This window comes from Neodiprion virginianus, chromosome 6, assembly GCF_021901495.1.
Source record: "Neodiprion virginianus isolate iyNeoVirg1 chromosome 6, iyNeoVirg1.1, whole genome shotgun sequence".
NCBI classification, from domain to species: domain Eukaryota; kingdom Metazoa; phylum Arthropoda; class Insecta; order Hymenoptera; family Diprionidae; genus Neodiprion; species Neodiprion virginianus.
In genome coordinates this window covers 22796515-22822293 of record NC_060882.1, presented here as the reverse complement: position 1 = coordinate 22822293, position 25779 = coordinate 22796515, and the positions used below count along the sequence as shown (strand labels likewise).

Sequence of the window (25779 nt, the reverse complement as noted above, 5' to 3'; positions counted from 1 at the left end):
AAATGAGCGTACCGTGCGTATTTCTGCATGGAGGGTCAGTGAGGGCGAGAGAGAAGAAAGAGAATTGGGGAGGGGGGCGAGTTGACGGCGGCTACTGTCACGTCGTTATCGTATTAACGTGTTATTATTTTTTTAACTCCTTTAATCGGAGCTTCCTCCGCAGCCGTGCAGTATACACGTACACGCGTCATGTGCCTTACACGTATGTTTAGGAATCCGCTGCTTCTACGTGTGTAAATATTCTTCTTGTATAATACGGTTTCGTTTTATTACACTTGTTATATAATTTATCGTATATGCATGCCATGTATGTGTAACTCATTGACCGCCGTGCAGTTTATACTCTGTACAACTATAGTCTATTAAGTTAGTCGTATAATATGATATGGTGCAAGTAGAGCGCGTTCGCTCTTGGCGTGTCTGTGTGTGTGTGTTTTTCACCACCGCCTGCACGTTATCATACCGATCCACTCGAGGTTATAGTGTACGGCAACGTTCGTTAATGCCTTAACCTTCCGGCCAAATTAATTTCGGTTCGAAGTAAAACGCGAGTCTCGATTCTACAAGAATTGTGTGACGATGGCTGGCAATGCAGCCGACGTGAGAGATTGGGAATCATTGTCACATAATTCGTGTAGAATCGAGACTCGCATTTTGTTTCGGACCGGAAACAAGCTAACCGGAAGGTCGAGGCGAAATCTTTGTTTTGTATTTCGTGGGTTACGAAGAGTATCGATTGACGCGCATTCAACGAATTCGACGCTTGGCAATTTTTATCAGTATATTTTATATACACGTATATTTTACCGGCTGCAGCATGTATAATATTCAATTTATTAACGTTCAGCTATGAGTTGAAAATTATTTGACAGCCTCTTTACATATTAATTGTACATATATCGCGGATATCGGTGGACCGCGTGATCGATATTTCTCTCGTGATAATATATGTATATATTTCATGACAGTCAACAGCCACCCTTATTGAGCCCACTGCATGCTATATACATGTAATTTAGCTGCTGCGGGTGAAGTGGCGACGGTAGTAATAATACGAAAGTTTTGAACCCCTCTGAAAATGACAGCTAATTTAAACTCGCGGAGCGAAATATATATATATGTAAAATCCCTATGTACGCATATAAGCGTATCTACTCGACGTCAGTCATGAATTTTGTTCAGGGATTAATTTGTATACATGTTAACGCGGTCCTGTAATTAGGTACGTAATGCACGTTGTGATTTTCCGGACGTACGTTGTACAGTTAAATTTTTTTCTTTTTCTCACCTTACGCGTTACATGTCATTGCAAAACGTATACGTATCACGCATGCGTATCATCGCGACGAAAAAGTCGATCGAAATTTTTTTTTCGTCGTACGCGTTCGATACACGGTTTCGTTCATGTATAATGTATAGGTATATACATACGTATGTATATCGTGCCGCGGTTGGTCGCGCGCGACGTTTTATATTTAGAATTGAGGAATAAGAATTGCAATTCAATGCGCGCGGTGAAAACGGCCAAATTTCCTAATTTCAACTTTCATGTCACGCTCGGCCTGACAACCCGACGTCGCCTCGTTCTCCGGCCAAATAGTTACATAGCAATTATATTTATATGCAGCCGATATCACGCGATCCTATGACGATCGATCGATGATTAACACTCCTCCTCCACTTGTACACGCGTTGTATTATGTAACTATGTGTACGTAGAGTACGGAGTAATTTAGTAAAATTCCATATACGCTTCTGGATCAGTTCTGCAGATCGCATTCAACTTTCACGCTGATCGGTATTTTAATATTTATCCACGTATTATACGCTCGTCGACACGCATCTATAACACGGATGACCAATTTGATCAGACCCGAGATATAATGTTTTCTGTCCAGACTCTTTGCGATCTACCAATCTCAAATCTTTACCACAGAATTAAATGAAATATTTTTCGACAGAGTCGTGTATTTTATTTTTTTCTCCTTTCTGTTTCGTTGTTGCCTCGTCGCGATCTACCGGTTGGCTATCCCTGATCTATAATCGTTACCAACTCTTGGAATATTTTAACCTAAGTTTAATTTATCCCCAATACGGTCGATCTAACAAAGCTGAGAATAAAACCAAAACGGGCCGGATCATTTATTAGAGGCGATTCAATTCCCATCGGTTATTACAAAGGTTTACGTTATAAATAGCATCGCGCGGGTATTTTACTTTTTCTTCCTTCTTGTTTCGTTTATTACTCATTTATATGCATAGTATATGCTTATCCCCGCGCCAAAATGTGTCATTGCATATAATTATTATAATATTATAAGTATATAGGTATAAGATGGGATCTTAGATACGAAACATGGGTATTATATACATGTATATGTGTGTATGTACGCATATACCGCAGCGTTACACTTATTACTTGTGTTCCATTTGTTGAGAGGAGCTCGTTAGAGTCAAATAAACGCGGTTATACATATATATATATATATGTATGTATCTGCCTTTCGGAGTTACGAAGCCGGGCTGCGGGCCGATTTTACCCAAGACGTTATTCGAGCGTTATAGCCTCCTACTTTATACTTACCTACCTACCTCTCCGTATCGGCCACGAACGCTACTACGCATGATTTTTTCAGTTGAACGTATGCGTTACGCCCGAATGCCACCGATAATATTGGTGTTAAGGTCTGTCGCTGGAAAAAAAAATTACATATGCATGAAATGTATGTAATATCAAACAAAAGCACATATTTTCCATGAATTTTTAATCCCTGGTATAATTGTGTACGCGGTTAAAGTCAATGTATTATATTGATGAAGTGCCTAAATAAATACGACCATTTTATTGCTGTGCAATTTTGGTGGAATATTATTATATGAAACCGCATTGCCAGGGTATAACGATTCATAAAAATTAAAGAGAATAAAACGAAAATGGTGAAAATATCGTAGAAAATGATTTTTCAATTATCCTCTCCGCGTTTCGACCACCGGGCTTATTACGTTCAAATACATGTATATTACACGTGACTTTCCGGTTGCTTATTATAATGCGGCAAAGGTATTGAATTAGGCAATATGTTTTCAATTCCCCCCCTTTCGCAACTGCACCGCAGGATTACCTCGTTCAATGACGTTGAAAATTAAGTGTTACGCGTTACACGTTAGTATGCAACGTTCCAAAATGTAAACTACATACTTACGACCACCCTCCGTTTACCACTCGATCTGCACTTGTACACCCAATAGAATACAACCCAGCAAAGTGAACCGGGCATTATTACTTTATATCCCATAGTTCTTGTCAGTCGAGTTGGTCACTCGTGCCAAGAACTATATGTACATATTGTCATATACAGGCATATAGTATATAGGTGTACATATACAGCTATGCAGTCGTTCACGTCTGGTAGCCAAGAAAGGCGCACGGCTGTGTTTCAACTGCGTCGGGTCGTTCGTGTTGGGGTCGACGGTCTTTCGGGTCGGGTCGTCGTCGTCAATGGGGATCCGTCGGTCGTTCCAGCTGAGAGGGGGGAAATAACCCTTGGGAAACTAGAAGAGATGTGAAATAATGCACCCCTGCAGCGGGCAAGGAAACAAGGACGCAAGCAGGTAGTGGTGGTGGTGGTGGTGTGCGGACCGGAGAGAACTCCACGCTAGCATTTTCTGTTATGTTGTATGCAGTATAGTTGCGCCTGTATGTATGTGTAACGTGTGTGTATATGTATAACGCCTTTGTGCGTACAATGCGCGTATATGCGGAAACTTGGTTCCTTCCCCCTTTCACGCTGAGAGAATCTATAACCCTGCATGTTCGTCGTCCTCTACCTACTGCACCATCTATAAGTGTGTATGTATATATATAATACGTGCGTAACTTGAAAGAATCTGTAGTAGGTAGGTACGTGCAATCCTTACGGGGAAATGTTGTACGTATCGCGTATTGAGAGACTTGCGGTTATTATATATCCTTGTTACGTTGCCGGGATTCTAAGCTTATCTACGCACGCGTTACGATTATTACAGCTTTGTTCAACCGACGCATCGTAAAAGGCTTAAAAACAAAATGAAATGATGCCGAATGAAAACGCGAGGCGCGTGCAGATTACGTCGATCGGTAACTTGAGACTGTCGCGGTGAAAATCGAGAAGCAAACATTGTTCTGTAGCGGAGAAAGAGGAACGGTGAGAAAGATGTATGGATTGAGAGAGAGAGAGAGAGAGAGAGAGAGAATGAGCGAGTGAGAGTACGTGAGTTGGAAAGGGCAGGAGGGAGGGTAAAAGACCTCGACGACGACTGGTTTTAGGGAGGCGATCTGCAGCGCCATGTTCGATCCTTGAATTTCAATTAACGCAATAGCTCGGCGATACCTTATTTTATACATGGGTTGTATTTCGTGGAACCCTGTCGAATATATATATATATTTACTTTGAATCCGTTCCGCGTTATCTCCACGAAAACGGAAAACTGCTGCAGGAAACGTGGCGACGCGATAAGTCGACGCGCCGCCGGGTAATTCTTACAGAACAAGAAGGAGAAGAAAAAGAAAGAAAAATACGTAGTATCAACGTGAAATGACGAAAGCCTTTTCACTTCAAGATATGAATAAGTTACGAGGAATAAGTATTTACACGTTGAAAATTATATTTCACGGAAGCATGCATTAAAGTTTTCCTTACTTGACAAACAATCGGCGTAAAAGCTTTCGGTATCGTTTCGTATTTGAAATGTTCGATGGTTAATGAATTTATAATTTATTTTCATTTAGCGCGAGTTTATGTATCAACGCAATTCACATGTACTTTTTAAGCCACGACGATACGATTCGACGACCTCTATTATCTTATATATTACATAGAATATGTATGCAAAGACGGGAACAACGCACACAATTTTATACCTTCGCCGTTTTGACTCGTTGTTGCTACGCCGGGTGTGTGCGTGTGTGTGGGTGTGTATGATGCACATGCACATGCAGTACGAAGTTAACCGCAAACCGAGTCTGCACAACCTTCGGGAGCCAGCCCTGACTCCTCCTCCTGCACGGCAGACATTGATTCTTAGCTCGTGGCTACGCAGCTACGTAGTATTGTGTACAATATACACGCATATTGTTTATTGTATATTATTATTAAAAATTAAGCGCATTATACGTAATATACATACTATCCTGTATGGCAATTGCAATATGCACACGCGATAACTGTCGTGTAATGTTATAAACGTACAAAAGGTGAGAAAGATAGGAACAGGTTGAGGTACCTGTATAATTAGAAACGAAAAAATGATAAAAATTAACGAAAACTTACCCGACACGGATTCCTTGACGTTTGCATACATGTCTGTACTATTTTACTATCCGGTTTCTCGAGGAGATGGCCATGCGTAAATACGTGTACGTATAGGTGGCAGGCGCGTCGTTTAGTTAATTACCCGCAATCAAAGTCTGAAAACCTGGTCTTCGTATAGATGTAGATATGTATACTTATATAGGTGTATATATATTACACACGTACTACTTTCCGACAACGTGTAGTCACGAATAGAATTTCTCCTTATACAATTAAAATCTTTCCAACGCATGTGTTTTTCCCCCCCTATTTTTTTTTTTATCTTCATGCTACACGATTATCACAAATATTCCGATATTTGAACAATTTTGTCTGTACTCGTTTATTCGGTTATTGGTTGCATTTTCTTCCTTATTTTTCACTTTTTTATTTTTTTTTTTTATTTTTTTTTTTTTTTTACAGATTTTTACTCTTACGTTACAGAACAAAAATTCGGCGTATTATTATTAATGTAGATGGATGAAACGTTGTTGTGTCTACGTAGCGTGTGTACGTCTATCTTTCTGTACATGCATTATACAGGTATGCATACTATAACATGATTTCTCAATGAAATTCCTCGCCCGTTGAGTTGCGTGTTGATATAGCTGTAAACAATCGACAGTCACTAGCCGGTAGTCGATTACAGGTTATTAATACCCGGACTTGAAAACGTGACGTATGCGTGTAGAATGTACATGCACGCGTGCACGCCTACAACGAGGCTACACGCCGTAAACCTTTCTATGTACTTATACACATTTACCATGTGTATTGTCCACGTGCTTCATATGCGGTATAGTACAAAGTGTACCGTGGTTTAATGTGCACGCTGTCGGAAAGTGCGAAAAAAATTACGAAAGAACAAATTATTTGCCACGAAAAAGGAAAGAAATTTATCTAAAGAGTAAATCAATTAGAAATGTGGTAAAAAAAAAAATAAAAATATATATATACATATGTTGAAATTCTTTCAATTCGGGAAAGAAGTTAAAACGGTCCGAGAATTAGGGTGAAAGTTTTTAATTTCGTGTAATTCGAATGAAATATGTGTACAGATTACATTTATACATTGCAAAGTTGTCGCTATTTTTATTTATTCATTTTTTCTTATCATTCAATCCTCCGGAAACTTGATCCGTGTAATTGTACGAAGGCTTGCACGTGTGCAAGGCGCGAACATTTCGTTTGATTTTTCCATCAGAGAATAAAATACGAAAAAAGATATATATATATATATATGAGTATGTTATAATTTTCATTATATGGTAATGGAGTAAATTTTCACGTTGAACAAAAATACGTTTATTGGGCGCTGATAAAAACATACGCGATATTTATTCACGCGAGGAAGTATAAGAATTTAAATAGACATTGTAATTAATCTTGATGTAAAATTAGAGTTTGAGTTCCAACGGAAACGGCGCATTTATATTCCATGCGATTCAAGTTGCACGTAACGTAGAGAAAAGGCGAACGACATCATTCGTGAAATCGCCAAACGGACGTTCGTTGCTTGTATCTTCGTGTAATTTTCTTTCCTTCCTTCTTTCTTTCTTTCCTTCTCCACTTCTCCGCTTAATGGACTGGAACAGACTGCGTTCATATTTTCTTATATCTCCCACGCATTATTGTAACGTAAGGCGAATTTATTTTTCATCCCAGCTGCTGCAGGGATCTGAAAAAACCTTCGAACTTTTCAAAGGTTATTTCGTTAAATATGAATTAGTTTTGTTTTTCATGCGAAAGGAATACGTGTACCTAGGTATAATATAATACAAGAGGAGAAACGAAAACTGAAATTAGAAACGACGCGACATTTCGTTGACGAATTATTATACCAACCTTGATGAAGTTAAAAAAAATATAAAAAAATAAAAATAAACTCAATGGTCGTAATGGCGGTGTAAAATGTAATACAAGTTGGGTCAGATTGTTTCTTTGCTCGATGTCCGGCGATCTATCGATCAAAACCTGACCGACCGGCGGCTCACCAGCAGAGTCCGACGTCGTCGTCGTCGTCGTCGTCGTCGTCGGGGCCAACGGGTGGCGAGAGAAAGTGAACCAGTTGGCGACGTTGCCGAATTGATTGCGAATAATTGCAACGCAAGTTCGTGTTACAGACGGCAACTCCGCCACTCGAGTCTTAATTTCCTACCTACGTATACGCCGTTTGTCGCATGCGTGTGCATATACATATACATAAATATATTTCTGGATTAAGTAATTCCACTTGTGTCATCCGCACCAGCGGTATACAATCTGCGATCGTACTGCAACCCGTAACTCATTGCTGTACTGCACTTGAGAATCGCCTAACTGCATGCGTGCAGAAAGAGTTCTCATGAATATGATTGTGCATGACATAAGTATAATTGTATAAGTCGTAGGTATAATATCGTGAGAAACTTACATGCGTACCTAGAAAATGTTGGATTTATGTCAAAAGTTTTACTTTCGGCGACAGTCTTCGTACGGATTTACTGAAAATTGATTGCCGATTGGCTGCCCCCCCCCCCCTCCCCCCCCGCCCCTCCACCCCAACCACCCCTGTTTTCTACAATCTTTTTCTTTTCCAACTACACTCGTCTGCAGAATCTGGAGAATTTATGTATATGCAATTTGAACTTGTTTGTACCCAAAACACGCAACCCCGTTAATTAACTTCATCGGTTGAAAACATGACCGGTGATCTTATCGCTCCGTTCCGTTTTATGGGCAACGCTTGATTTTATCTGCAAGTTTCGCAATTATCCGATATTCTTTCTTCTTCTGAGTTTTCAAATCTTCGTCGTGCCCATCAGCGATATTATTTATATCCGTACTTATATACGTGATGGTGGTAATTACTCCGCAAGATTGTACACAAAAGATTCATCAATTATCGCAATATATCTACGGAATTTCCGTTACGAATTTCTTGCAGTTCACTGCGCGAATCGCGCTTCAATTATTTTCCCGGTCATGTTATTTCCGGTATAACAATATGTCTCTTATCCTTATTCTGAATTTTTGTTTTTTCAAATTTATTTCTTCCTCTTTTGTTTTTCCACGTATTCTCATCAATTCTTTACTTACGATGTAAAAAATAAGGGATTTAGATTATAAATTGTATATCAGTCAGTTGAACTAAACATAAAACCGCCGCAACGATTTCCTCTCCCTGTCAAGTAGGATAAACACTTTGTTGTTTGTTTTCCTTTTCTTCTTTTGCTCTAACGATAACGACACCGCAGTTTCTTCAGCTTATCTATCAACCTATACGAAGCACGGTCTCGCATGACTCGCACACCATAACCATAGACCACGTGCATACCTAATACCCATGGCGAGAGGCTCGTCGCTCGTCTTTGAGTACCGGTGGGTGTATAAAACTTTGAGAGTAATTACGAGAGTTTGTTTCGATAAAAATTTTCATGCCTTGTATAAACTATCTGAATTCAACCTCTCGTCCGTCTCTCCTTATACGTGTATATTACGTATAATCTTCACCCCCACGGTATATACATAGGTATCCAATTTAAGCTTGAAATAAACGTCCCGCCGAGGTTACGGGTTAGAGGTATAGGGATAATGCTCTCCTTCTTCCATAAATTGACGCTCTCGCGAATGAGAATATATGTGTCTGGGTAAGCAAAGAATAGACCTCAGCTCGTGTTCGTCTACGTCATTTCGTGCTTCTCACCCTTCTTCGCGACGCTCTACATGCGTACGGGCAGCCCTACGCGGGTGGCGTCGCGACGCCTCGTTCCCTGGGAATAAGTTTCGACGACGGGGTTCCGCGACGCCAACGATGCCTCGCTGATCCCTCAACACACGCATATATTGTATATATTACATGAGACGAGAGGAGAGGAGAGCCGTTTACTCGTAGTTATGTAACAAAGAGATGAGGTGCAAAGGGAGAGAAGGAAAATTACGCTCGAATATAGCCTAGATTAAGAATTGATTAGGCTGATCCTTTTGATCAAAGATCACCGATCCTTTGGGGTGTTCCGCGCTTACACGTTACGTACCTTATCCCAGGTATTAAAATATCCAAAAAAACACGCATCCGCGAAGAGTGCACGAAACGTAAACATAAATAATGGAATTAATTAATCTTGATAATCTCATCGTAAGAGGTAATCGCGTGACGGTTTTTTCTCATACTTTCTGCGCTACCGAGCGCATATTCTTATTCTAGTCCATATCATATTGTGCTGTAGATCTTCGTTTGAATTATCGTTGCGCGTGCTAAATTATGGAATTATTATACCGATGCAAAAATATATCCTTCGTAATTGTTGCAAGTGCCAGATTCTTTTGTCGTCAATTTCAGGCTCGAGACGTATATTCGCGTTCTTTTTATTCCCTTGTACTACCTGATTTACCCATTATTGCGTAAGACATACCTATATATACAAATGCGCCTGATCCGATGATACACGTACTTTTTTATTGACTTTAAATTTGAAACGAAACGAACGCTGAAATTCTCATCTATCCTCTACACTGCAAATAATGCTCTTGATATATCGTATTTTCTTTGCTTCGCACAAATTCTGACCCTAGACGCGATTTCAATACATACACTAATTGTGACTAATATTGGGCGCCTTATTACAAATAATAAGATCGGGTTTTTGGAAAATTTCGAAGGTTGGAGTTGATAACGTTAACGTAATAAAACGGCATGAAATAAATCGGTTCACAATTTAAGAACTACTTTCAAGGAGTAGTTAGCTTATTCAAATTTTAAACATCCATGCATTGTTAAAGTAACTGTACTACCTTCAACCTCATTAAATATTATATCTGAAATCCTTATAATCCTAGCTCTTCTTCAAAATGACTGTCCCTTTTTTATTGCCCTTGACGGAGTAATTTGGAGTTTTTCCACCTGAGACTCTCACGACCGATGCGACATAAATTTCACTCACCTAATTATGTCAGTCGTTTCCATTCGATTACCAAGAATATGCGGGACGTTTGTTTCGCGTTCTAAAGCTGTGCAAATATCATCCCCCCCGCCCCTTTCTTTCCCTTTCCTTTTAGATATAGGTAAATTCACTCACCGACCACTTCACGGAGAGAATGAAATAGTATCCACAAAGTAGTTCTCACTCTCTTTTTGGGGGATATTCTGTACTTTCCAAAATATATGGTGAAGAAACAAAAAAAGAAAAATTGACGCGCCTAGCCGTAGTTTTCAGTAAAATCTGATCTTTTATTTCCCTCCGTGCGCAGACGTGTGAATCTGTAGTCGCGACGATCAAGACTCGACGCGTGTATAACCTGGGTATGCATACGTACGATATGAGTGACTTTCCCTTTTAAGGTTTAACACGCGCGCACTCTCGGATCAGTCGATGCAGCATCGTGCACAGCTCTACGTATACCGAACGTCATTTCTGAGCGTACATTTACGATTGTACGAGCGTGTATGAAACCAACACGCAAAAGCCAAAGCCAAAAACCTGGGATCAAGCAGCGGCACTGACTCGTGGGTGTATCAACGCCGAATGTTACGTAAATCCTCGGATAATGGCCGCCGCCGCTGCCGCCTTTTGACGGTGCTTCTGCAACTCGTACGAAATTCGGCAAAATTTCTCCTCGTTTACCCGAGCCCGTCGCACTTATCATTCTTCATCCTAGCTTACGCCTCTGTGAATACGTACCTTCCTCGCTAATTGATCTAGGAGTATTCAACAGCGATTTACGCTATCGATCTTTATTTAGTTTTCCCTCCCATGCACCGTGTGTACGCGTAACGCGAACGAAAAGATTTTTTCGACTTTTTTTTTCTCGTCTTTCAACCTTTGATTCAGACTGTCCGACGGGTTCATCCGTAATTTATAACAAAGAAAATCGTAATCATTTTTTTTTTCTTTTGCTTCTTACAAATAGTTATTTTTCGATATCTCAGTTTTTACCACTGTGCAAAATTTCGTGCAGCTTGGTGTATAAAACGCAGCAAAAGAAAGTGCGGTAACAGAGGGCAGGAGGGGGGGCGGGGAACTTATCTAAATTAGTCAAAAGTCTCCTTCAGATCGGATAGACAAAAATTTATCTCGCTTCGATAGGTTATTGTATAGGTTTGAAATGTCAGGGGCAAGTCTGACGCGTTGGGCTGCCACCTTAATATTCATTTCTTTATATGTATACGCGATGGTTGTTGTCGGACAACGTTGGACAACGTGTAGTAGTAGTAATGAGGCTGCGGATCAACTTCCACGCTCTTAGGCAAATACCTATGCGTACCTCAACCGGCACTCGTTTAGTTTCCTTCATCTGAATAGTAGCTTCGGGCCGAAAACATGTCGGTCGTCATGGCTTCGTATTTAGGCCATGGTCTTTGAAATGGCGAGCAAATTGATCGGAACACCGAGACCAATCATAAAACGGCGAATATTTTTTATCGCAGCTCAATTCGTTCTCACATCGATGACTGAATATGCGATCTTTTAAAGTTGATCGCGGAATTTCTTTGGAAGAAAAACGCCGCACTCGATAATGCAAATTTAATGAAATCTTGACTAACTGTATATGATTGTAGATTTCTTTTTTTTTTTCGCAATAAAATAGACGTCGATAATTTGAAAATGGATTCACTCCGATTGTCAAAACGATTGACTAACCGAATGATTAATTGATGGAATAGCAATGTTGAGATGATGTAATTTGTAATGCATATACACTGCATATAATCAGTATTATATCGCATAAAAGATTGCAAACCGCCGATGATGCGCGATATCAAATGATGCACCGGATACTATCTCTTTCTTTTCTCTGTTGCAGAATAAGACGAGTGACAGCCCAACTATACAGTTCCTAGGAAACGAAGGCGTAAGTAGATTACTATTATTATTCACACTGTGCATTACGTACGATGAGAATCTCAATATATATATATGACGTATGCATATAATCATGAAAACGTGTGCATAATGTATACATATATGTTTACAAGCCGCACCGCGTTGATCTTCTTATTGTTAGACTAAATCGATTACCGCTTCGTCTCGTCGCCGCTACTAATTGCTCAAACGAAAAAGCAAGAGGATAAAATAGTCTCGAAAAGTCAAGGAAAAGAAACATATCACCCCCCTAAATTTTATTGTATAACAAGAAGCGAAAGAATCAAAGAGACTCGTTTCGCAATTCGTGGCAATAATTATTGCCAGACTTTTTCGAGTTTCATTTCGCGTAGACGACGCCAATTATTGATGGCGAATTTATTTGTTTGCCATTTTTAATTGTACCGCAAATTCATACGCGCGAACTAATTATAGGGGCATTCGTAGATTATTACTACGCGTATACAATAGTCATCTCTACAATAGCGAAAAGAATTTGATGAATTAGAAAATTTGTAGGAATTAGGCTCGTGACGAAGTTTAACAAAGTTACCAGTTTTATAAAAACTAAATTGACTGCTTCGTGTTCATTAAAATATGTGCAATCCTGCACAACTCGTTGGGTAATTAACCGCGTGCGGATCATGTTTCTTTGACCTTTAGAGGGCCGGTATTTTTCTCTTGAAAGTCAATATTTTTTCGATGCATGATTTATTCCGAGTTATTCGCTGACTACTAGAAATTGCAACGATTGTGGTTGTAGTTATGATACGAATCACTTTACCACACGCCAATTTTACTTCGTATAGAAAATAAGTCACGATCGAATGCAGGTTTTTTTTTTTTATTTTATTTTACCACGTCGTTTCGTTCAATTTTGTGACTAATTCCGGGTTTATTTCACGAACCATTAACAATCGGTACGCACGCTAATATTGTCGCATAGCGTTCAGGGACATGCAGGCAGTCAGTGGCTGCTGCCGTGTCTGTCTGTGTCAAGGTTTTGTGACGTCTCGCTGGAGAGAACGAGAAACAGAGGGAGATGGAGGAATGAGATATGAAAATGTTAAAGTAGAATGAAATAAACCGTGGCGATATGTTTTGAGTATAGTCTATACGCGAAAATTATTTATGTTACATTCTAAACCCCGGCACTGAAATAAATTAAATAAAATTTGCGTGAAATACTTTTGTACAGGAAGTCCTTTTATCAGAATACTTGATTTTATACCGCTCCGAAGGTTTTGCTTCCGTTTGTCTCTCTCACTCTCTTTTTCTCTCAATATTGTCCGTGCATGTGGTTTTATATTACACATATATTTTTTAAAGTTTTTAAATTATACTTCAGATACAAGCGTGGTCGAAAAATTCTGAAAAAAATTGCGATAGTAGAATCTTGATTTAGATATCATGGAATGCCCTATACATACATATATATATTTATATATATTTCTGTGCGAAGGATGGATGATATTTAATTCTTATCTTCTTTTCGATAATAGGGTAAAGCAATTTTCATTTGTATCTGACTTTGGAAACGTATCGAATACGTTTTGGCTTCGATTCCGAATTTCTTGTACGCTACGCGCGAAGTATAATAATTTTTGCAAAATGACGAAATTGGGGATTAAAAAATGAACGCACAGAAACGAAACCTTAACGCCTTTACGCCTTAACGCCTTAACGGTATAATGACGGGTATGCAGGTGTCTCGTTTCATCCCGGATCCTCGTACGCAATAATCTTGATCCAATTTCAAGCCGGCGTCACGTTGTCAGCTAGGTAGGCAGTGTTATTACCTCTGGGTGTGAGAGGCCTCGGTGGCGGAAGGAGTCATTGACCAATGTTACAAGCGTAAGGTGATTATTATTTTGCTCTTTTGTCGTTTTTCTCTTTTCTTTTTTTTTCTTTTTCTTTTTTTCTTTATCTCTTCCTCTTCTTATATTCCTCACACCGTCGCGTCTATACGTATACATATACAGCGGTTAATTAATTTCCGATGCCAGGAATATAATTCCGAGAATTTGCGAAACGAATTTTCCTTCCTCTTCTCGGTACATCATGTAATGGTATTTAAACGTGGCCATGCAGACAATTACACCGTGACTCCCGTATCCATCATTTCTGGCAACTATTACGTACCTACAAGTTGTTGGTTTTTTGTTTTTTTATTTTTTTTTCCACCTCCGCGTGTCATATACCTAGATGTGTAAGACGTGGCAGCGCCTGAACCGATATACGCAGTTATGGTCAAGTAGGTGCCTGAAGAGCTTGGCTACCGCACAACCTCTGGAACAAGGTACACTCATGGTTAAGGACGACGTCAAGTTCCACGCGGATATAAATCAAAAAGAAAAGATGTATCGAAATTAACAATTTTATCAAAAACTTACTAGGTACGAATGCTTCGCGCAATTGATTGTTGTTGTTATTGTCAGACTCTTCAACGTGATGCTACACTCGCGATAAAGCGTAGATACAGGCTGTTATCGGAGGTGGTAGGTGGAATCGCTTCTTTTTTGGGAAGAATTAACGAAGAAAAAACAATCACACCGCGGTATGAAAAATTTTCAATTGAAATGTAAAAATTATTCACAATTAGATGAAAAACTTGACCCAGTCTTCGCGATCAACGATACCCCATATTTCCCATGGCGTGTACAATGATGATTAATTATCAGCCTTGCACCGCGCTGCGATGCACGTCGCAGGTATACCTATAATAAATACAACGAGTTATCGATGCGGGCGGATCGTTTCGCAACTCTTCTTTCCCACCGCGCGCGTGTATGTACATATATGTAACAAATATTTTGAATTTCATTATTTTTTCCTCTGTATCGCATATGCATATTATAATTGTTGTTGTTATTGTTAGCCTCCCCTCCTTCCGACGGTTATACGGGTAACCCGACACTACTACTCGCCCTGAATTATTTACTCGTTCGCATTATTATAACTTTTCGTCTTTGCGTACGTGTATAATGTGTATAACGTGCATTGTTGCATCATGGTATAACAATTCTGTGTACCTACAATGAATTTTGACGCGTGTTTTACGGTATCTTTCTATAATCGGGTAGTTGTTAAATATTCGAGAATAACGTATCCATACGCCTGTTGCCTAGGTCTATAAAGGTATGCATACGCAAAGCGTGCATTTTTCACGATGAGCGAGCAATTGCAAATCGCGCACATATGTGCGTACGTATATCGTATGTGCGGAGATACGCGATGCGGTGTATCGTAAATCTTTTTACCCGAGCGTTTATGTACCTTGTTCGAGTTTATCTCGGGAATTTTTGACGTTAGATTTACTCAAGGAAAGCGGACAAGAACCACTCTGACGCACAAGACCTCACTCACATGTTCAACACGCCTTGAACAGCAGCTAGATGCATGCAGATGTGATCGCAGGTTAGCTAGCGCCGCTGGTGTATTTCGATATAACGTAATGGTCCACACGTGCCGTGCGAATCTGCACGTCGAAGGTAATTCGTTTGCGCGATCACGATCCTTCTTTCGTTCGATATTTAACGTTGAAACAGAAAACAACAATAAATGACGAGCAGGGGGAAGAACAAAAATCATTTTTCTTACAAAGTTGAAACGAGACAAGGTGCGATATGTGCGAAGGGGAAGAAACGACGAGGGTGCGTGATGAAAATTTGCAAGAATCGTAATAAGGCATATAACGACGGTACTGCAGCAGCGGCGACATTAGTTATGTAGGATAAAGTTGAAAATTATTACAAACGGTATCAGGGTATTATACGAGTTTGCAAAGAAGCCGAGCCAAGTGAAAGGCAAAGGCGAGCGATGTGAAGGCTCGAGTCTCTCTCGATGCAACGTATAAGCGTCGGATGTATGTACAATATATATATATATATGTGTGTGTGTGTATGTATATGCATATGCCTACGTATGCATATAGATACACACACACACACACACACACACACACACACACACACACACCTATAATACCTATACCTACATGCAAAAAACAGCACAGCTATATCCCTACGTCACCGTCGTCGGTACAAGGACGTCTACTAAACGGACTGCGAATTGTACCAGAATAATTGCTGTACACTTTATAATCTGCACACCGCTCGCTCTCCGATTACAATATATATATATAATAGTATAACTAATATATATATTCAGGGTATGTAATGCAACCAGGGTATGAAAAATAATGATCGATTAAAAGCCTGTACATGAACCACGTCAGTTGGGAGAGATTTTCATACATCGTGAATCAGATTTGTCATAGATTTTCGCCATCCTTAGCTCGATTATTATGATTGTTCAGATTTGACGAATAGAGTTTTTTGATTCGGGATCAGAAAGAGAAACAAAAATGAACCGAAATTCGTGAAATTGATCAATCATCGCGAGGAGCGTATTGCGATCAATTTTGCACCCCGCGATCTCATCGCAACATCAGGCAGTAGCAGCAGCAGCAGCGTCGACAATTCGTCGGCGACATATGAATTTTTTTTTTCTTTCCTTTCGTCATTTTCCTCTCGTCTCTTTCTCTCTTTCTTGCTTTTCTTTTTCCCCGTACCGTGTATCGAGGTGTCTGGCAAAACTGGTTCTCAAGACCTTTGCTCGGCTTGTGTTCGCCGTTTTCTGCACGAGCTATCGAGCTGGCTCGAGGGACCTGCATCCACCACCATCACCATCACCATCACCAGCAGAGCCATTGAATGCGTTTCGAGCTCGTTTGGCGATCGGGCGTTCACCACACCACCGAGTTCAACTCTCGATTCGGAGCCGTCAACGATCGTCCATGATGATAAGTTTTTTGTTAATATAATCCCCGTCATGCCGCGAAGGGAAGTTGAAAAGGCTGCGCTTCTTCAATCTTTGACAACGTTTGTTTGACCGTTCGAGAGATGCGGTCCTCCTCGACAACAACGGAGTTCGGATGTGGCAGAAACTCCGAACGAGGTGCAACGTCCTCGGGGATAAACTTGGCGTTTCGCCGCGGTAGGACATTATTATATACCTGAATACTTCTGAACACGCTCGACTCTTCAAGCCGTACGCAAAGTCGGAGGGAAAACTGGTTTTTCACCGATAATGGATACCTCGGATATGTGTTTACGTATGCGTACCCACGCAAACGTGCGTCCGTATTCTAAGTTCAGGAACAGCGACTGTAAATAAAGCTGTCGACGCAAATCGCGATGAAAAATCAACGTTACGATAATCTGTATTCGATTTCGTTTTTTTCATTTCGTCAGTATTTCGAATCGTTACCGACGTTAGGAGGAAAACTGACTATGAGAGGAAGGGAGAAAAAGAAATTGGGACCCGTGTACGTCTACATACATGTATTATACCCATGTGCGTGTACATCTACCGTGGATATGTACATTTTAAGTACGTTGCAACCGCTTCACGGTTCTGTTCGCTGGTCGCGCGGGTTACGTGCGTATGTAATATACCTATGTATATATATGTATTGATCAAATAATCACAAGCCTGCGACGCGACGAGAACCGAGACTTGTAAAACTGGATTGACCGTATCTGTATTGAAATTACAACTGTGCAGGGAACTCTGGGCTCTCAGGTCGGTTACCAGTTCTCTGTGTTTCTCGCCTCCTTTTTCTTCTTATTCTTCTTCTGCTTTCTGTGTTCTCTATTCTGCGACACGGTATCTCCTTCCTTTCGCGCTGCCTGGTTACGTTTTGCCTGCTAAAACGTTGAACCGTTGGCGAAAAATTAATATATCAATACACCGTGCAATGCGGGTATTTAGAACAGCGTAGAATCAACGTATGCCTGAAACACGTGTAGTAATATCGTTTTTTCATATTTTTCCTGAATTTTCTTTTATTTGTTAACAGACTTGGAGGTTGAAGCTTGCAAACTTGTTTTTATTGTTATTTCGTAACTCGATAAAATTGTCCGACATTCGATCAACCGGTAGAATTGATCGAACGAAAACATGCTCGCATATTTTACAAAATCAAATTTCGTACTTCGGAATCATTCTCTTAAGTCGCAGATTATATAATAGTAGTTTTAATTCCTTTTCCGATATTTCGTCTCGTTAGGATTCCACACCAATTTAAACAGATATTGAAGAATTTTTGCCAATTCATTTTCCATCGCATTAAGTTTCTTTCATATGTGACCCCGTTTCACTCCGTATATCTACGTGTGGAAGGGAGGTCAGAATACGGTTGTGTCGAATACTTTAACTGGATTTAACGAAGAACGTTCATTAGGTACGTGAAACTATTCGTGATATATTTCAAACCAATGATCGTGACGTACGTATCTCTCGGTTCAAAACTGTTGGTCTGTGTGTCATAATTTTTTGGCATATTTTTGTATAATAATTATTATACCAACTAAGCATACATATAACCTTCGCCGCGTATAACGTCCTTTGAGATAATATTATTTCCGGACTCTGTAGGTATACCACAGCTTCTATAACTAAATATATAAGGTTGGTTTGTATAGTCTCTGGTTAGAAAGTTCCTCGGTTATCGTCGATACCTTTTTTCTTCTTCTTACGTTCCCTTTTTTTTACGGTTTTATAAATACACGACGAATAGTATCGGGTTCTCGATCTGTCGACTTCGAGGTCGCCGAGGTAACTGTCCTCTAAATTATTGATTCTGACCTCCTAAATCTACGGAATATCAATCTCGGTTACGCTTTTCGCTGAAAAACCCATCGATATTATTATTATTGTTGTTATTTTTGTTATTATTATTATTTTCACGCACGTATTCTTTTTCTCTTTCTTCCTCAGAATCTTCGATATCGATTCTCAACGATTACAGGCTATGTACGTAAATGAATTTTCGGAAGAACCACCGTACACACGCGTAATTTCAGTTTTCATCAGTCATCGTGTTAATTGGTCGAGTAATTAAACTGTTGACGATCATATAAAATCTTTACACCACATGGTACATCGCTTCTTTATATACACGGTTACAGGTAAAATTGTAGAGTATCGCAGCAAGTTCAATTAGAAGCGCCTTAAAAAGTGAATGAACGGTGCGGCGGATCAAAGAATTTCATCCATCGGTTTAATATTGTAATGCGGAAGGACGGGGCGTTGACAATTTGGTATCGCAGAGATCGATATCTAATTCTTTTATACGATTCTGGACGAACGAAGACGATTGCACTATGTATTCGCGATATATGTCCGCACGTATTACTCCTACACTGCACTTTCCTCCATAGTTGTTTCTCCGAACAATTTCCCGTGAAATATTCACCGGGTTTCAGGAGTTCGACGGGTGAATCATTTACAGAGGCACGTTTCGACATTGTATCGCAGGTATGTGTACGCGTGTATTTTACATGTATATTGTATACGTACGTGTAAAAATGTATACCCGTTGCAATCCGAATTGTCTATGATGCAGACGAGAATTGCGGGCGTTTCCAGCAGCTGCACTCGTTACAACCTCTTAAAGTATTCAACGGTTCAGCCCTCATACCCGTGATGTGCGTGCATCTTATTTTACCTACCCCTCGACTTCAACTTTTGCTTATACCCTCAGAGATACTGGTTGCAATATTAATCACTGCGCCAATTTTGCAGCTCCGATGAAAGTTGAACTTTCATGCGGTACTATAGATCATTATTTTCCGTCATTTCTTTGACCATCTTTCTTGTTCGAGATAAAGTTCTTTGAAATTCGACGATACGTACGTATTTACAGGTATGTGTACGAAAAAGACGTGAGTAAATGTTTTACACTCTGTGAACAGAATAGTTATTTGTCAATCGATCGTTAATTTGGATTGATGTTTTAATATCGCATGTTTACGTTGACTTATAATTGATTTTGCTTTTTTCATATTTCTATGGTGTATTTGGTCAAGTCGACAGATTCGCATTAGCATTCCTTCCCCTCTCTCCATCTCTCTCTTTCTCCTTTTTTCTTTTACAAACTTGTATGTTTCGAACATGCCTTTTCTTTTTGACGCGACTGCAGTTTTGTCATCGTTATTCTGTGTACATATCGAAACTATCACATCGCCCAAAAATCGTCCGAATCGTGCAGCAGTTACGCCGCTAGGTATATTTTCACCGTGTACAGGAAAGAAAAGTATGCTGTTATGATCCGTAGAGAGGAATTTATTATCAGGTCGTGATTTCCTATTTTCTCTCAATATGTTAAACGCTTATTCCGCATACATATAAAACTAAGCGCGAAAGACACGTCGAATTTGATTATTAATGAAAAATAAAAACCCATTGACGAGGAAGTAAAAACGCCGTCGTCATAAATAATAATTCACGTTTTTTTTTTGTTTTTTTACCTTTCTCGACGTTTCTTGGTCGGTTTCAAGTATGTTTATTCCTCTTTCCGTCTTTACGTATATATTTTCCACCGAACAGCTAATTCTCACAAAACAAACATTTCTCACAACTGCAGCTAATGCGAATTCAAATATACGGCGTGTAAAGTACCTGCAGCTCTTGTCACCGGCGCGATTTCGTCAATTGCTATGTGTTTGCATATCGTATGCATTCCGACACGTCGAATATTTGATCGTGATTTAATGGGTCCGGTTACATATCAATACGGAAGTGACGACCTTGTAAGGCTGTACACGCCACGTAATTATACACGTATGCATTATACGATTGAGTTGATCAAATTTGTTTTCTTTGTGTATAATTTCACCCTGGAATATATAAGATTCTAGATTAGAAATATTAACAACAACAACAAATCGATCTATATTGATTGGCGATGTCAATGACTTTTCTTTTAATACGGTATGCGATAATAATAATTGATGCATCAAATCAAATGCGAGCAAGTTACGTTTACATTCTGTAATTACATTCATACGACTACGGCTAAATCTCAATCATACAGTTTAAGTCCGAAAACGAGTCTTTCGAGCCCATTCTCGATGTTAGTAACCCTTTGCTTTTGCGAGTCACTTTTACAGCAGCTCGCCAAGTGAAACCTGCAATCCAAATTAGGCACAAAGTTTAATCCAAACTTTTCCTAGAGCTTACGTTCTGCCGTTTAAACACTTTATAACCGTTTTAGAAACAAAGGCTTCTCGAGATCTTATCCAATTTATGTGTGGAATTTTCAGTATCAGGGGTAATAAATAAAAGTCAGAGGAATGTTATAATTTTCACCCTGTCAAAGGGATCCTCTTCAGAACTGCAAATTGTATCGACCATCAAACATTTTGTTCAATACGAGCTTAACTGTAACACTGAAGTACTGTCAATTTTTTGAAAATATATAACTTTTGTATTGCAAAGTGCGCGGAAAAGTAACTGGCAAATTTTTCTGCCCGCTTCAATACGATAAAACAAAATTGGAATTTTTAACATAGAAATAACCAGAAAAACATGCAAACAATTGCCGGGAATTTGTATGTATTATAATTACGTGACAGACGAAAAAGGGAGGTGGAAACACAAATGATTTGAAGCTATACTAAATTTATTTAACCGCGATTCTTTTCAACGTACAACGTAGTTTCTTTCGTCGATTTCTGTTTTTATTCTTTGAGCAATCACGTCTGGAATACGTGTATGTATAATACGTGTCACGGTTGTTGACGGTATTTCGGTCACAAAAACTTGTCATTCCTGCGAAAGAAAGTGAACGATTCCGTTCCACTTTGCGTCTTGTTTTTTATTTATTTATTATTTGTATTTATTCATTTTGCGGTTAAAGAATGTTGGCCAGTATACTTGTATTATGTATATTATATTATGTATACCTATAGACAGGATTGCAATCCGCGCAACAATGTAGATTTCGGGATGACGATGATGATAATGATAACAATAATAATAACAATAAAGAGGAAACTATCTTTTTGCCGAATGAAATCGTTCGATTTCGTGGCCTTCGGCTGTTCCTTCGCTTCGCTGTTGCGCCGAGGATTAGACAGAATTTTTCTTCTGCTTACATAATTACGCAACCGCAGCGATGCGTAAATTCGGGATTCGAAACGACACCGTCGAAACAGCGTATAACACATATTGTACAGGAATTTGTGGCATTGTGTTAAAAGGAATTTCACGGAGAGTCGTTTATTTTCGAAATGATTTCGGTACTCTGGGGGACGAATAATTTCGAATGTGCGGGTTTCGCATTAGTGCGTGCATTAATTATTTATGATCAAATTGGAGATTCGCTTGTTACGTATCGTAAGATTTCTCGGATTTACCGTAGTGTGGATTGTACACGTCGTAAGCTGCAACCTGGACTCGATTATCATCTATTATTATACATAATCACTTGTGCATTTGCGGCGTGTAATTTTTCCAACTACCTTTCGTCAATCGGTTGCAATACCGATACAAAATACGGATAGATAATGCAATAACTATACGCTAACAATAATAAGACCGTACTAAAAACCCGGGCATGAAGTATAGGTGTATATAATTCCGTTGCTACAGCAAACCGAGCGCGGAGAAAGTCATTTTGTATGTATATGGTGTATTATATACTCTGTTATACGTGTATTTTATCCACGTGTAACTACGTTATAGACACGCAGAGACATGCAGACAGGCAGATAAATAGAAAGACACCTATAAACCTGGTATGTATATTATACGTATAACGTTATCCGTAGGTATGCGCATACATTGAAACTCGTTGCCTGTCTCTCGAGTCTCTCGCCATTGTGTCTCAACGTCAGTGCAGAATCGCCATGAGATGTAACGATCTCGGATTTTCGTCTTACATCTTGCTACAAGCGATTATTGCAGTTTACGTGTGTAAGGTCTACGAGAAATTTGATACACCGGTTCCCTGATTCTTGCGAAATGATCCCGCTTGTATCGATCCTGCCGCAATAATTACCCTCCAGCTTTTGAACATTTTCTTTTTTCTTTTTCTCTTCCGCTCTCTAGCTCACCCTTTCTCTCTTTCGCTAACCGGCGATGTACGTTAATATTTTACAACTAGCCGCCGGGGATTAACCGCCTCTCGATTTATTCGCGACGTCCTTCGGTTTCGGTCGGTTATTGTATTGACGTTACGCTGCCGTCGATCCGCAAACGTCACCCGGATTGCGTAAAACGCAGAACGTCTATATTTAGATCAAAACAAATACTTGCACGGAATGATCGGGGATTTTGTTTGAAGTTTTTTTTTTTTTTTTTTTTGTTCCATTTTTTCACACTTTGGCGCCACGTCTTCGTGTCAAACATGTAACGTGAAATGTATTTACTTTGCAAATGTTGGGTGCTCGCCGCATGCAGACGTATTACGTACGTTTGCAGGCAGTCGGTAACGTAGTGCAGCCTACGCGCCTTAATATAACGAGGACAATCTCGCGTTCGCGATCCAGTTCGATCCATCTCGGTCGGTAAAAATGTCACTACAAGGAAATTACTCGGTAGGTAATTACGTAATATACACTAATCTAATATTCATTAATTCCCTGACCTTCCGGCCAACTTGTTTTCGCACCGAAATAAAATGCGAATCTCAATTCTGTACGAATTATGTGACAATGAGTAGCGATGCAGCCGACGCGAGGTATTAGGATGCGTTATGTGTCACATATTCGTACAGAATTGAGACTCGCATTTTGTTTCGAAGCGAAAACAAGTTGCACCGAAAGGTTAAAACATTAATGAATATTATTGTACAATGTTTCCTTCGACAATTGGCACAAGTTTTTCCCATTCTTTCGCCCCGGTATAAATAAATTCTAGAAGTATTGGTTTTAATCGGGAATTTGGTCGGATCGGTGGAAATATCGTTATGTAATATACCTCACCAAAAATTCTCCAATCGGTGTACATCGTTCAAAATATGTATGTTTCATAATAACGTACATATATATATATATTTTTTTATCTTCTATCCTCTGAAGTAGTATCATAATTGCGTATCGCTGTTAATACTCCGTCGTCCGAGAAAAGAGAATATAAAGAAACATCCGCGGAGAACACAGTGCAACGTGTAGTTAAGGAAATAACAGAAATTTGTTTACTCCATTTCTGCAGACGCGCTGCAACGGCAGCGCTGCAGTCTTCAAGCAGTTATTACGAAGTTAGTAGCCTCGGTACATCAATACAGGTATAAAAATACCTGAGCCACGTATACAGGGTGGCTTAAAAACAGGCTTTAAATACACGCTGAAAATTTGACAGGAAAACTCCGAAAGGCATGAATTCGAAACTACGTACGTAGTTACGCGTGAATGAAGAACTGTTAATACTGGGTTCGATTTCTATCGCGTATTTTTTTTCTCTTCTCCCTGCTCGAGGATCACCGAAATACAACTGATGGCGAAATCGTCGATGAAAAATTTCCAACTTCATACGCGTACGTATGTTGTACATTGTGCGTAAAAAAATTGACCACCCTGTACACCACGGACTTTTTTTACCACCGAATACATACCTGCGTTATATGTATAACGCTGGTATGTCGGTTGGCTCCACGTGAGAGGTTGGCTGTAGTAAAAAAGATTGGCTTCGTACAGCTCCTTTATGTAAACCTTGAGACTAGATCCGGATTCTTGTCAGGAGACTGCGGGCGACCCAATGGGGAGGAGGTGAAGGAGGAGGAGGATGGGAGGGGGGAGTGAGTGAGTGAGTGAGTGAGTACAAAGATGCCGCGTGAAGTGGTCAGCGGATGGCGAAGTTGGCACCGAGAAAGACAGAAAGAGGGGGAGGAAGAGGGAAAGAGAGAGAGAGAGAGAGAGAGAGAGAGAGAAGTGAGCGTTAGAGGGGCTTGGAGAAGTTGGGTGAACGCCGAGGAAGAAGAGAACTAGCGGGACTTGCACCAGGCGAAAGCCTCTCCAAGTATGCGAGCGAAAGTGTTCTTGTGTTACACTTTTGTTCCGCGTGCACCCGTGATCCTCTGACCAATCGGCATGCGCCGACCTGCAACTATAGATACCTCTTACTTACGCGCGCACACACGCACACACCTCTTATAATTATATACGCATACACGTACGCGTATGTAAGACACAGGAAGACATTGATGGACGTTCCGATCGCTGATTGTTTGCCTTCTCACTCTCTACAAGGTGTGTTACGCCTTGTATGTAATTTAGAATACATGTCTAAGATTTTATGTGTAATGCATTCTATAGATCATACAAATACGACTTCGTCGAACCGAGGACGTTTCGAATTCCGCAATATTTTTCATACGCGATACTGCTTCGTTTAGCAGCGAGAGAAAGAGAAAGAGAAAGAGAAAGAGATACCCTCTCGGGAATTTACCGTACGTATACGTGTAATGTCAATTCCATTTCCGAGTTAACGAAAGCTGCCATCTCCGGCTCTCATCTCCTACCTGAATGTGAAAAACTTGATTTTCTTTACACTTGTAATACGGAGGTTACTCTAACGGGAAAGAAAAATTGTCGACAATTTGTGAAAATTTCTTGGCTATTGTACTCGGATCATTTTTTAAGATCGGAATAAATTGGCAACAAATCCAGTTGTAGGTAACATGGAATTGTTGACGCGTCGTCGTCGTTATTTATTTATTTATTTTTATTAAAATATCGCTTCGTAAAGTTTGCAATATTAGTTGTTGAGAAGCTGCACGCTGATCGCATTTTAATTTGTAATCGTAAGATTTCATATT

The 25779-nt window shown here is 39.8% G+C and overlaps 1 protein-coding gene across 1 annotated transcript in view; it reads left to right on the top strand.

Moving 5' to 3' along the window:
* The window catches only part of LOC124307596 (RNA polymerase II elongation factor Ell), a 66973-nt gene that overhangs the window by 6300 nt on the left and 34894 nt on the right, over window positions 1-25779 (top strand). The window contains exon 2 of the mRNA XM_046769441.1: window positions 12115-12162. Within this exon, the coding sequence (XP_046625397.1) occupies window positions 12115-12162 (48 nt within the window). The remainder of the gene's footprint in view (window positions 1-12114; window positions 12163-25779) is intronic.